Source organism: Rhinatrema bivittatum, chromosome 7 (genome assembly GCF_901001135.1).
Source record: "Rhinatrema bivittatum chromosome 7, aRhiBiv1.1, whole genome shotgun sequence".
NCBI classification, from domain to species: Eukaryota; Metazoa; Chordata; class Amphibia; order Gymnophiona; family Rhinatrematidae; genus Rhinatrema; species Rhinatrema bivittatum.
In genome coordinates, this window is record NC_042621.1 from 32,115,646 (window position 1) to 32,129,992 (window position 14,347).

General features: G+C 50.7%; 1 protein-coding gene across 1 annotated transcript in view; it reads left to right on the forward strand.

Moving 5' to 3' along the window:
• The first annotated feature begins 7,019 nt into the window (after window positions 1-7,019).
• FANCA (FA complementation group A) overlaps window positions 7,020-14,347 on the forward strand; it is a 522,319-nt gene continuing 514,991 nt past the window's right edge. Inside the window, exon 1 of the mRNA XM_029608211.1 lies at window positions 7,020-7,133. Coding sequence (XP_029464071.1) covers window positions 7,070-7,133 — 64 coding nt within the window. The 5' untranslated portion in view covers window positions 7,020-7,069. The remainder of the gene's footprint in view (window positions 7,134-14,347) is intronic.

Sequence of the window (14,347 nt, forward strand, 5' to 3'; positions counted from 1 at the left end):
CAGGAACTGGAGACGACAGGAACAGCAACTAGCACTCTGAGGAGATGACCTGTTGCAAAAGCAAAGAGCTGGAGACTGAGGCAGGGTTTAAATATCCCTCTGAAGTGACGTCATCCATCGGGGCAGGGCCGAGGTTTCCTGCCGTGGGCCCTTTAAAAGGTGGAGTCTCCCACACGTGAACGCCTAGGGAGAACCCCACTGGACGGAGGAGGATGGCATTAATGCCGTGTGGGAGATCGCAGTCGGCCGGCCCTGGAGTGGGGCACGCCGTGCCAGGCAGCAACGGAAGCGGCCAGCAATCGAGGAGGTAGGGGGGACCGGCCATGGCCTGCCGAGGCCGGAAGCGACAACAGTACCCCCCTTACGCCCCCTCACAGAAGGACCGGGCTTGGTGGGTTGAGTGCGATGAAAGTGCTGGAGTAGAGATTTATCCAAGATATTCGACGATGGCTCCCAGGAGTTCTCCTCAGGATCTCCCGGGAGTTCTCCTCAGGATCTCCCAGGAGATCTCCTCAGGATCTCCCAGGAGATCAAATACTCCCAACATCTGTGATTCCAACGGACATCCAATATCTCCCTGACTTGGTAGACAGGATCTTCCTCAGAGATGACCTCCGGAGCCTTGGGAGGAGTGGTGTGAAACGAAGAGAGCATTAAAGGTTGCAGTAGGGATACATGAAAGGAGTTATGTATCTGTAGGCTAGAAGGAAAACGCAAGCAGTAAGTCACCGGACCTAGACATTCGCTGACAGAAAATGGTCTAATGTACCTTGGGGCTAGCCTCATCAATGGGACCCGAAGACAAATGTGGCGGGTGCTGAGCCACCCCGGTCCCCTGGGCTAAAGAGTGGAGCAGGTGTTGCAGTCCCAACCACCCCTCTCCTGATCGGGCTCAGGCCCGCCTACCTCCGCTCCGGCAGCCGCAGGATTCCGCCCAGCCCAGGTCCCGGGAGGTCCTCCGTCCGCGCAGTTCCCATGTGGCGGACGCCATTGCAGGCCTGTTCTCCTCCAGCCTTGCGCGCGCGAAGAGGCTCCTCTTGTGCGTCCAGCTCCCGGAAGCCCGGCTCCGCCTCCTCGGCTGACGTCACGCTCTGCCCCCGATATAACCGGCGTTCAGTCGTTCACTAAACGCCTTGCAATGAGGTTCCTAGCTGACTAGTTGCTTCCCGTTTGCGTTTCCTGTTGACTCCCTGATACCTGCCTTGACTCCGGTTTGCTTCTGACTTCGCTACAGCCTGCTGCCTGCCTTGACTCCGGTTTGCTTCTGACTTCGCTACAGCCTGCCGCCTGCCCTGACCCGGGTTGCCACAGACTTCTCTATCGCCTGCCGCCTGCCTCGGTCCCGGTCTGTCACGGACTCCGTTACCACTGCCCGCTTGCTCTGGCCCCGAGTGTTTCCCTCTGGGCCAGCTTCCTGACCCGGCCTGTCTCTCTGACTCTCTGGCAAACCTCTAGCTGGCTCAGCTCCTAGTGGGCCTCCTGCCCTCCCTACGCACTAGCTCTTCAGGACATTCTCAGCAGTGCCCAAGTCCCAAGGGCCTGGGTCCCTACGGGCTCCTCCCGGGGGGATCCCAGGCTCCGGGTGAAACCTTGCCAGATCGTGGCTCCGCCTCCCGGCCTGCACTGTGTTCACCGGTAGGCCGGCCCAAGGGTCCACCATCTACCCTCACAGCAGTCTAGTCGTAACAGTTTGCAAGGCCATGGACTCGGCGGAGGCTCCCGGTCTACAGGCCATTCCTGGGATGGCACAACGCCTCCAACAACAACAGCATTGCATCGACACCCTTGCTGCCACCGTGGAACAGCTGGTCAGCCGCCTGGAGGCTTCCCCACCGGACCCGCCTCCAACTCCGCCCCTTGCCTCCATCCCCAGCTCCGCGTAGGTAACCCAGTTGCCTGCACCGACTCGCTATGCCGGGGATATCAAGACATGCCGAGGCTTCTTGAACCAGTGCTATGTTCGCTTCACTCTCTTGCCAGCACAGTTTCCCTTGGACGCAGTCAAAGTAGCTTACATATTCTCGCTGCTGGATGGCAAATCACTCGAATGGGCTTCTCCCATGTGGGAGCATCAAGATCATAAGAACATAAGAAAATGCCATACTGGGTCAGACCAAGGGTCCATCAAGCCCAGCATCCTGTTTCCAACAGTGGCCAATCCAGGCCATAAGAACCTGGCAAGTACCCAAAAACTAAGCCTATTCCATGTAACCATTGCTAATGGCAGTGGCTATTCTCTAAGGGGCGGATTTTAAAACAATACGCCGCGTAGCCGCGCGTATCTTATAAAATCCGGGGTCGGCATGCGCAAGGGGGTGCACATTTGTGCAACCTGCGCACGCTGAGCCCAGCACGGCCTGCCTGTTCCCTCCGAGGCCGCTCCGATTTCGGAGCGGCCTCGGAGGGAACTTTTCTTTCGCCCTCCCCCCACCTTCCCCCCCTTTAACTTTGCGCGCGTCGCCGGCAGCCCCGCTCCATCCTCCAGTCCCGGGGGCGTGGTCCGGAGGCCTCGACCACGCCCCCGGGCCAGCGCCACGCCCCCGGGCCCGCCCCCAAAACCCCGCGGCACGCCCCCGAAACACCACGTCATTTCGGGAACGCCCTGGACACGCCCCCTCCCTCCCCGTTTCGAAAGCCCCGGGACTTACGCGCGTCCCGGGGCTTTACGCGCGCCGACGGCCTATGCAAAATAGGCGTGCCGGCGCGCGAGGGCCCTGCGCGTAAATCCTGCCGGATTTACGCACGCAGGGATCCCTTGTTACAGAACCTTCAGGAGTTCGTTCTCAACTTCCGCTTAGCTTTCGACGACCCTGCACGCCAAACTACGGCCACTTCTGAACTTTTGCACCTCAGGCAAGGGGTACGCTCAGTGGCGGACTATACTATAGACTTTCGCACCCTCGCCATGGAGATCGGTTGGCGGGACGACTGCCTTAGGGGGATCTACCTGGAAGGTCTTGCTAGCCGTATCAAGGATGAGCTAGCGGGTCGAGATCTCCCGGATGACCTCAATGACTTAATTGATATTGCCGGAAGGGTGGACCGACGTCTACAGCAACGAGACAAGGAGACACGCTCCTATCGAAGGGCTCAACCGGCTCCCCAGAGTACCACCCGGCCCTCAGCACCCAAGACTCCACCCGCTTCTGCCGCCCCGGAGAGCCTATGCAGATGGGCAGATCCCCACTTACCACAGAAGAAAGGAGGAGACGCCGTTCGCAGGGCCTTTGCCTCTACTGTGGCGGCAAGGGGCACTTCCTCGCCAACTGATCGGAGCGTCCTGGAAATGACCGTGCTTAGGTTACCCTGAGGAGCTACTCCTAGGCTTTGCGGGCTCAGCTCCTCAATGCACACCAGTGACTCTTAAATACCCCGGAGGGGAACTCCAGACTCGTGCCTTCATCGACTCTGGGGCCGAGGGCAACTTCATAGTAGCGGACCTGGTAAACCAGCTATCGCTCCCCACGCGGCCCAAGGTTCCTCCACTGCGTATCTCTTCCATCCGAGGTATGTTGCTCCCTGGGACCATCTCCTGCTGCACGGGTCCCTTGACCCTTCAGACCGGACTGCTCCACTCTGAAGAGATCTCCCTGCTGATTCTGGAGCGGGCAGTGCATCCTCTGGTCCTCGGACTGCCGTGGCTGCAGCGTCACTCCCCGGTAATTCAATGGGACACCCTCCAGCTGACCCAGTGGAGTCCCTTCTGCTTCGCACACTGCCGGCAGGTCCCGCATCCTCCGCCGCTGCTCCAGTTTTGCTCATCTCTTCTCTTACCGGAGCCATATCAAGCCTTCGCTGATGTGTTCTCCAAGGAGATGGCAGAGATTCTCCCTCAACACCGGCCATTCGACTGCCCTATTGACTAATTGCCTGGCACCACACCCCCTATACGAGAAGGGCGGATGAAGCCCTTGGCAAGGTTCTCTGTAACGTACTGGGTCATGGCAGCAGTCTCTGGCAGGGACAGCGGATAAACCCAGCCTCGAGGGGGTGTGGTGACCAAGGGGTAGGACGATGTGTGACTGAGGTATATGAGCAAGGGGAAGGGGGAGGGTGGGAAAAGAACCTGACTCTGCCACTGCAACGCGTGGCCGGGCACAGCTAGTGGTTTATATATCGGTTTGTCGGAAAATGCTATTAGACCTTTGCAGTTAATTTTGAATTCAGCAGCTAGACTCCTTACAGGCACGCCTCTAAACCAACATATTACCCCGGTTTTGTACAAGTTACATTGGTTACCTATTAAGTACCGAATTCAGTACAAAATCATCTCGCTCATACATTCTTTACTAAATAACATAGATTCTACCTGGCTGTGCTCTATGTTGAGAGTTTATAAACCCCAGAGAGAACTTAGGTCAGCAGGGAAAAACCTGTTAGAAGTTCCATCAGTAAAAAATGCAGCACTGAGTGTGACCAGAAATAGAGCTTTTTCAGTTGTTGGTCCCATTCTTTGGAATGCTTTGCCGGATCCTTTAAGGCAAATTCCTAGTAGGATGGAGTTTTAAAAAGCACTGAAAACTCACTTGTTTCAAGAAGCTTTTAAAGATATTGAAATCTCTTAGAATAAATAATGTTAGGTGAGCTGCCATTTATATATGCTTTATTGATGTTAAGTTAATATCTATTTTGTTCTAATTTCTGTCTTTAATGTTTTTATAATGTAGCCGCCAATTTTATTTCCATATCACCTTAACTTATGTTATTGATAATTATTAACGCTGTATTTTTATTTTTACTTTTTTTGTAAATTTTTGTTTTTATTTGCTTTTATTATTTCTGTTTTATTTTGTTACATTTTATTTTTATTCTTATTTTTATTATTGTAAACTGCTTTGAACAGTATCAATACTGGTAAAACGGTATAGAAATATGCTAAATAAATAAATAATAAATAAGCATGAAGAGGAAACCCAATGCCACAAAAGCCTACTTTTATGTCTCTTTAAAAAAAGAAATATATATATATATATATATATATATTTATTTATTGGCATTATTGGCATGAACAAGCGAATTATTGGCATGAACAAGCTTTTAATTCATGCCAATAATTCGCTCTTACATCACCTACTTTCCTACAAACTATTCTATCAGATTCCATCAGATTATATTTCAGTCTAGCGTTCCAACTCTGCAGTCTACCATTCCAAATATGTGCTCCACGTTCCGGGACTTTAATTATTCCAGTACGCACCTATACCTTTAGCCAGGTTAGTCTCAGCTACACATAAGAATATTATTTCTTTTTTATTTATTCATTGTACGTTATTCCCCAGTTACTTTTGATCCAAGTTTATCTCCCGTGTTCAATGTAATCGCATTCTTACATGCGTGTTAATGCTCTATTGTAAACCGAAGTGATATGTAACTTTGATACATGAATTGCGGTATATAAAAATGTTAAATAAATAAATAAAATATATAATTCTTTTTTAACCCTTACTGGAGCTCAGCCTTACCTGGCTGAGTACAGAGATGGTCTCCAGCTATGGGGGTAGAGGGCATATGCCATCACCGCCGCACTCGGCTTCCTGCACATGTTGCCTTTCAGCCACTTAAGCAGCTAAGTCCATGCCGGCTGAAAAACCAGCTACTGGACCAAGGCACTCATCTGAGGGACCACGGAAATCACCTCAGGAATTCTCAACTGGGGAGGGACCATTTGGTATCACTGCAGGAGAGTGGGGCGAATGTAATATCCTTAATTCCCCTTTTTCAAAATGAAGAAATCCCCAGAAGGGAGATGCAAGTCCACCATCTGCTGGAGATTGAGTATTCTGGAGAGCTGTCCCTCCGTCTCCATCTGCTGGTAGAGGTGCACAAACCTACTTGTCCCTGATTCATCTGAATGGATGCTAAAAAATTGTGGCTTGTTGTTTTGACCAGATGAAGGAAGTATAGTTCTCAGAAATGTACTAAGCTAGTCCAATATAAAGGTCTCCGTTAGTTTGCTGACCCTTATTTCTGTGTCTCCCATGGGAGGTGGTGGAGGCACAAATGTTAATGGAAAATTAAGAATACCAATAAGCACAGAGGATCCTTGGTGCTGAGGTAGGGAAGGTGAAGCTTGGGATAATCAAAGAATCCCTGGTAGCAAGGAAGTGAGGGGAAAGCCAGCGATCACCCGGGTTTACAGCAATGTGGTAGGAATGAAATAGAACAGAGCAGATGGGCCTCATGATCTTTATTTGCTATCATATTCTGTTTCTGTTAGGCACGCACTCAGAAAAACCTCTGGGTGCCAGTCAAATGAGGTCGTTGTTTTAATCTGAAACTAAGATCCATTTGGAGCTGTACAGGAAACCTTCATCATGTCTTGTCTAGAAAATAAGGCACTTGTTATAAAAATAAACGCCTCTCATTTTATGTATCTATTTAATAAATGGATCATTATTACGCTTTAACCAAGTCACATGTATTATACAATATGTCCTCCAAGCTCTCATAAATGTACAGTAGATAACACAGGAACTAGGTATCTCTATCTTTGCAAGCAGCAGCAGCTCAGACTCTTGGCTGTCCTGCGCATATGGGAGTGGAGGTACCCTTTGAAGAGTATTCTTCACCATGAAAAGAACTGGGCAGCACATTGCTGGGTGCACTGCACCTACAGTCAAGAAAAGGAAGTTGCCGGTGTTTTCCAACTTCCGAGGGTCTCTCTCCTGAAAAGCAGTTTTGTTTCACATTCCCTCACGACAGGATAGTATGCTATAAAGTTCCCAGGCTGTGTATACTAGACGCACTTGCAGTAGGTTTACACATTTCTCCTGTATTCCCTCAGCAGCACGGCTTCTGTTTCAAACCTAACCAGCAGCTGCCAGTAGCAAGCTGACCCTTTGCCCTGTCACCTCCTCTCCGCCCCCACCCCCTCCCGAAAGCGACAGGAGGCGGGCTTGAGAATGGATTCTAGACCAATCGCAAGAGAGTTTATGACGTTCCCCAATGGGGACGAACACAGCGCCCAGTGACGTTAGGCCAATGGGAAGGAAGCGCGGGCAGCGGAAGTGGCGGTGTTTTGGGTGTTGCTCGATTGCTGGGCTGTAGTTCTTGTGCGGGTGGTCTCAGGATGTCTGCGGATGCTGCTGGCCCTTCGCGGGCTGGGCGGAGGCGGTCGTTGGCTAAACTCTTGGGTGGGTTGGAAGGCGAGATTTGAAGGGGGCTGCCAGAATCGGGAGATAAAACGGGACCTCCACTACGGCGATTTCCTTTCGTTAAATCGTATTTATACCCTGCAGTGTTCGTGTTAATGTGCCCGAGGGTCACAAGTGGTAATGGAGGGGAGGGGATGTTAAAATCCAGGAGCTGTGGCTTTGCTCCCTGCTGCACTCACTGCAGCGTTAGACTGTACGCAGGCTGCTGGTTCAGCAGAGGAAGGAAGTGATTTCCATTTATTTTAATTAGAGCCCATGGCTATGACGGAGTGGGGCACTCACGCAGTGTACAGCGGGACGCTGTACACTGCGTGAGTGCCCCACTCATTGGCGTACTGTCTGCCTCTCGTGTACCTTAATTTTACTCCCACAGCATCCAGTACTGGGGATTCATACAGCTGCAGGTTAAGAATCGAGTGATTTGGCAGGGCCCAAAGGGTACTTTGCATGTGGTAGGAAGTTGCTTGCTGTAGTGGACTTCTTCTGTAATAGACCTCCAGGAGTTTGCATCCCAACCAGCAGATGGAAACAAAGTTTTACTAACAATGCTACATAACTTTTAATATTGCCTTTTTTATTTATTACTAGCTGTGCCCGGCCACGCGTTGCAGTGGCAGAGTCAGGTTCTTTTCCCACCCTCCCCCTTCCCCTTGCTCATATACCTCAGTCACACATCGTCCTACCCCTTGGTCACTCACCCCTCCTTTACTCCCCTGTCCCCACTCCAGCTCTCTCCCCTCACACTCACCCCTCCCCCTTCGGTCACTAACCCCCCTTCACTCCCCTGTCCCCACTCCAACTCTCACCCCTCACACCTCTCCCCTCTGTGTCTCTCCACTAACACTCACTGCCCCCTTCATTCACCCTCCCCTCACTGTCACCTCTCCCCGCCTACTCCCTATCCTTTTGTCAGTGACACCGCACCCTCTCTCAATCACCTTCCCTGATTCTGATCCCCTCCGGCTCGCAATGCCCTCCCAGCTGCCACCTCCCCGTCCCTCTCCCTCTTGTGCGGTTCTGCGTGGCCCGCTCCCGAAGGCGCGAGGTCAGCGAGGATCCCTCCCTGTCGTGCACGTGAGCCGTACCAGATCGCTGCCGCAGCTCCTCCCAGGTGTCGAATTTCAGCCGGCCGACACCACCACGCCCGATATTGCCGCCAGTCCGCCGCTGCTGCTCCACCCAGCTCCATGTTGGTCCCACTGTACGCGACGTGCACTGCTGCTGCCCCTCCCAGCACCATGTTGATCCCGCTTTGCCCGACGTGCGCTCCCGCCCGCGCATGCGCAGTACAGCAGCTTCATTTCCCAAGGTAGATAGCGTGTGTTGCATGTCTGTCCAACAGATGTTGCTGTTTTCCCCACACACATGTAAAAACATGTTGTTTTCTGTAACCGTGTGACATCTATGTAATCTAGATAGAGAAGAACTTTGCCGAAAATGAAAGCAAGGTTGTGTCCAAATTTGAAAGCAATTGGTGCAGTAGCTGAGCCTGGTTAAGTTGAAAAAAACAGAACAGAGCAGTAAAGGTTACAGTTTGTGGGTTGTTTTTTTTTTTTTTTTTACCCCAAATGAACAGCACCAGCAAAGAATACTTTAAATATGCAAGCATGCCTTCCTGGCCCCCCCCCCCAACCCGGTGAAATAGAGCAACCCACGCCACAGCCCCCCTCTCGGGAGATGTGGAAAATCAGTGGCCCCCCCCTGTGAAAAATGTGCGGTGGAAAATAAGAATGGTCCCCCACCGTGCTCCTCCCCGGCTACATGTGTAAACTGCCAGCCAGTGGCGAGGGTGTGTGCTAGGGTTTGTTCCGCCGGCTGCCATGTCGCAAAACGTCACCGGTGAAAGTGGTGCATCATGATTCCTGACCTAGTAAGGGCAAATGTCCGCTGAGGATATGGTGCCGACGGGCTGTTGCCCTTACTATGTCACATGGTGTACCAACGTCATTGTTGTCTCCGTATAGCATAGTAAGGGCAATAGAGATGTGAATCGTGTCCTCGATCGTCTTAACGATCGATTTCGGCTGGGAGGGGAAGGAAATCGTATTGTTGCCGTTTGGGTGTTTGAAGTATCGTGAAAATCGTGAGCCGGCACACTAAAACCCCCTAAAACCCACCCCGACCCTTTAAATTAAATCCCCCACCCTCCCGAACCCCCCCCAAATGCCTTAAATTACCTGGGGGTCCAGCGGCGGTCCGGAACGGCCTCCTGCAATTGAATTGTGTTGTCTTCAGCCGGCGCCATTTTTCAAAATGGCGGCGCAAAATGGCGGCGGCCATAGACCAACACGATTCGACTGCAGGAGGTCGTTCCGGACCCCCGCTGGACTTTTGGCAAGTCTTGTGGGGGTCAGGAGGCCCCCCCAAGCTAGCCAAAAGTCCCTGGGGGTCCGGAAAACGATCTCCTGCCGTGAATCGTTTTCCGTACGGAAAATGGCGCCGGCAGGAGATCGACTGCAGGAGGTCGTTCAGCGGGGGGGGGTTCGGGAGGGTGGGGGATTTAATTTAAAGGGTCGGGGGTGGGTTTTAGTGTGCCGGTTTTCCTGCCCTCCCCCTTCCCCCGATTTACGATTTTTTGACGATAAATCGGGGGAATTGGTATTGTATCGTGGCCCTAAAGATTTTTGACGATTTAAAATATATCGGACGATATTTTAAATCGTCAAAAAACGATTCACATCCCTAAAGGGCAAGGTCCGCCTGCGCCATTTTGGTTGCTGGTATCCGACGGCCCTACTGAATGCGATGTGTCCGGGACCGTTCCTGTGGTGCCGGCGGAGAAGCACGGACTTGTATCAGGTGTAGTGTGTGATCGGAGTGTAGTGCGTGGGTGGGTGGAAGAGGGTACTTCGGAGGGTGTGTGAAATGCGTGGCTTCCCAATGTAGCAGCCAGGAATTCGTGTTTTGGTGTGTTTTGGGAGGGTGGGTGAAGTACGTGACATTGGCAGGCGTGTGGGTGTGTGGTGTGATGAGTGTGGATTTCTGTGTGTTATGAGGGCGTGTGAATGAAAGACAATAGCCCTGTGTGGGGGTGGGGTGTGGTGTGTGAGTGTGTGTGAAAGGTGTAAGAGGTTGCGCTTGCGCTGACGGCCACCAGATGTCGCTGTTTTGTGTAAGCAATTTTTAAACTTGTATTACCTGTCACAGGTGTGACCTATATGTAATGTAAGTGTATAAGATCCTTCCCGTATGGGAAGTGAATGTTGTGTGCAAATTTGAACGCATTCGGTTAAGCGGTTGGTGAGATTAGCGACGACGTACAAACTATTTAACATTTTTATTTATATAGATTTTATATTTATATTTCTATGTTTTTTTCTAATTATATTGTGCACCGTTTTGACTAAACTTTGTTTGTAAAGGCGGTATATAAACATTTTTAAATAAATAACCCAAAGGCCACCTGCAGTTCCTCGGTATTTCGCTGTCTCCTGCTAATTTTCGTTCCTGTAATACCACGGATCAGTCCAAAGGCCCGCCCAGATGTGGCTGCTGAAAGATTGGCTGTCCTTTAGGGGAGCTACTGTGTTGAAGAATTCTGAAGGAAGTGCTCCTTTTACCAATATTAACGGAGTTGGGGGTAGGGTTTTCAACCTTTGGGGGAATCCAACCTTCCTGTTTTTGCTTTTTTTCCTTTTTCAGGGTGAATAGATGTTTAAAAGCTATTTTCAATGGTTTGTTGCTTGGGCATCGACAGATACTGAGGAGCTGCATATGGCACTAGAGTTATATAGCCAGGTCTCGAAGTTTGTTCTCTGCCTCCATCTGCTGATAGGAGAATATATCCCACTGGTCTGGACTGTGGTATTACAGGAATGAAAATTAGCAGGTAATAACCAATTTTCCTATAAACTTTATCCCTTGTCAGAAGAAGCCTTGGACCTCCTCTGAGTTCCTAAGGTGGCTGCAGCGGTGTCTGCTGTTACTAAGAAGACCACCATTCTGGTGACGGGCGATGGCCCTCCTGGATCGTAAGCTGGAAGTCCAGCTCAAGAAGATTTTCGAGGTGTCTGCCCTCGGAGTGCGAGCTGACATGCAGTAGTTTTCCTTAAGAGCAGGTCTTCACTGGCTACAGCAATTGCAGAGTAATGCGTCTCCGGAAGAGGATGAGGTTGTTCAAGTGGGGTGGCTTTAGGCTGCTGTGACCTACAGTACGGTTGCCCTTTATGATCTTCAACGAACCTCCACCTGGTCTATGGTTTTAGCTGTGTCGGCCCGCAGGCTGCTTTGGTTGCAGAACTGGTCTGCTGATGTCTCCTCCAAAGCCCAGTTGGGTTCCCTGCCTTTTAAGGGCAAGCTCCTCTTCGGGAAAGATTTAGAGGATATGATTCACTCCTTGGGGGAGAATAAGGTCCATTGTCTCCCGGAGGATAAGCCCAAGCCGAGAAGCTTTCCGTCCTCTTGGTCTCGTTTCCAGGGAAATCGGAGATTTCGGTCCTCCCAATTGTTGGGCTCCTCCTCTAGGCAGAATGCTGGCAGACAACAGCCCTGGTCTCAGTCCTTTCGAGGGTGTCGATTTGGTAGATCTGAGATCTCCCGAACTGCGGGAGGCCTTAAGCCTTCCCAATGAGGCGAGGCCAGTCCATTCCTCCATTCTGGTGGTAGGCAGATTGTTTTACGAGGAATGGACCAAGCTGACATCGGACCAGTGGGTCCTCAGCATAAGACATGGCTACGCTTTAGATTTTGCTCAGTGCCCTCGCGACTGTTTCCTTGTTTACCCGTGCTCATATCAGGTGGTACGGAACACCTTACAGCGCCTACTCGATCTCTGAGTCATAGTTCCAGTTTTGCCTACGGAGCAGCGAAAGGTCCGCTATTCCATCTATTTCGTGGTACCCAAGAAAGCAGGCACGTTCCGGCCCATTCTAGATTTGAAGAGAATCAACAGATGTCTTCGAGGCCCTGCTTCCGCATGGAGGCTCTGTGGTCATTCATAGCGTCAGTGTGAAAGGGAGAGTTTCTAGCATCGCTGGATCTCACGGAGGCATATTTGCACATCGGAATTCGGGCTGATCACCAGAGATTCCTCCGGTTCTCCATTCTCGGTCACCATTTTCAGTTCTGCGCTCTTCCTTTTGGGCTGGCCACGGCACCAAGGACCTTTATCAAAGTCATGATTGTGGTGGCAGCGGAGCTTTGGAAGGAAGGCTTGTTGGTCCATCCCTATCTGGGCTATTGGCTGATTCAGGCGAAGTCGCTTTGTCACTCGGCAGTGGACTGGATTCTTCACCTGCTGAGGTCACTGGGTTGGGTAGTCAATTTCGCTAATAGCCAGTTGGTTCCATCCGAATCATTGGAGTTCCTGGGAGCTCTGTTCGACACACGTCGAGGCAGGGTTTTCCTCACCGAGGAGCGGCTCGTTAAGCTGCAAGGTCAAATTCGGGACTTGCTAGCTCACAGTCTTCCCAGGGTTTGGGACTATTTGCGGGTCCTTGGTTTGATGGCCTCTACCTTGGAACTGGTACCATGGGCCTTTACTCATATGAGACATCTTCAGTCAGCCTTCTTTCCCGGTGGAACCCGGTATCCGAGCAATTTCATCTGCCACTACCTCTTAAGACTCTGCGAGTTCCAGTCTCGATTGGTGGCTCCTCTCGGACAATTTGCACCGGGGGGTGGGCTTGGAGGTTCTGGCTTGGATGGTCGTCAGCATAGATGCCAGTCTCTCCGGATGATGAGCAGTTTGCCAGAACAAGTTGGTGCAAGGCCAATGGTCACTGGAAGAATCCCGGTGGTCGATCAATCGCCTGGAAACCAGGGCAGTGCGGTTGGCGCTACAGGCTCTTCTCCCGTTTCTGCAGGGGAAGCCCATCAGGGTGCTATCGGACAATGCAACGGCAGTGGCTTATATCAATCGCCAAGGAGGAACCAAGAGTCGACCGATGGCGATCGAAGCCCAACAGTTGATAAACTGGGGGGAACAGCACCTAGCCAGCATTGCAGCCTCTCACATCACAGGAATGGACAATATTCAAGCCGATTTCCTCAGTCGTTACAGTCTCGATCCCAGGGAGTGGGAGCTCTCCGAGGAAGCGTTCCATCTCATTTGCAGCAAGTGGTCCAGACCGGGGGTCGATTTGATGGCGACCTTCCGGAATACCAAGACCTCTCGTTTCTTCAGTCGATGCCGGGAGCTAGGGGTGGAAGGAGTGGATGCTCTGGTTCTCGCTTGGTCAAGACACGTCCTGCTGTATGTAAGAACATAAGAACATGCCATACTGGGTCAGACCAAGGGTCCATCAAGCCCAGCATCCTGTTTCCAACAGTGGCCAATCCAGGCAATAAGAACCTGGCAAGTACCCAAAAACTAAGTCTATTCCATGTTACTGTTGCTAGTAATAGCAGTGGCTGTTTTCTAAGTCAACTTAATAAATAGCAGGTAATGGACTTCTCCTCCAAGAACTTATCCAATCCTTTTTTAAACACAGCTATACTAACTGCACTAACCACATCCTCTGGCAACAAATTCCAGAGTTTAATTGTGCGTTGAGTAAAAAAGAACTTTCTCCGATTAGTTTTAAATGTGCCCCATGCTAACTTCATGGAGTGCCCCCTAGTCTTTCTACTATCCGAAAGAGTAAATAACAGATTCACATCTACACGTTCTAGACCTCTCATGATTTTAAACATCTCTATCATATCCCCCCTCAGCAGTCTCTTCTCCAAGCTGAAAAGTCCTAACCTCTTTAGTCTTTCCTCATAGGGGAGCTGTTCCATTCCCCTTATCATTTTGGTAGCCCTTCTCTGTACCTTCTCCATCACAATTATATCTTTTTTGAGATGCGGCGGCCAGAATTGTACACAGTATTCAAGGTGCAGTCTCACCATGGAACGATACAGAGGCATTATGATATTTTCCGTTTTATTCACCATTCCCTTTCTAATTATTCCCAACATTCTGTTTGCTTTTTTGTTTGCCGCAGCACATTGAACCAACGATTCAATGTGTTATCCACTATGACACCTAGATCTCTTTCTTGGGTTGTAGCACCTAATATGGAACCCAACATTGTGTAATTATAGCTTGGGCTATTTTTACCTATATGCATCATCTTGCACTTATCCACATTAAATTTCATCTGCCATTTGGATGCCCAATTTTCCAGTCTCACAAGGTCTTCCTGCAATTTATCACAATCTGCTTGTGATTTAACTACTCTGAACAATTTTGTGTCATCTGCAAATTTGAT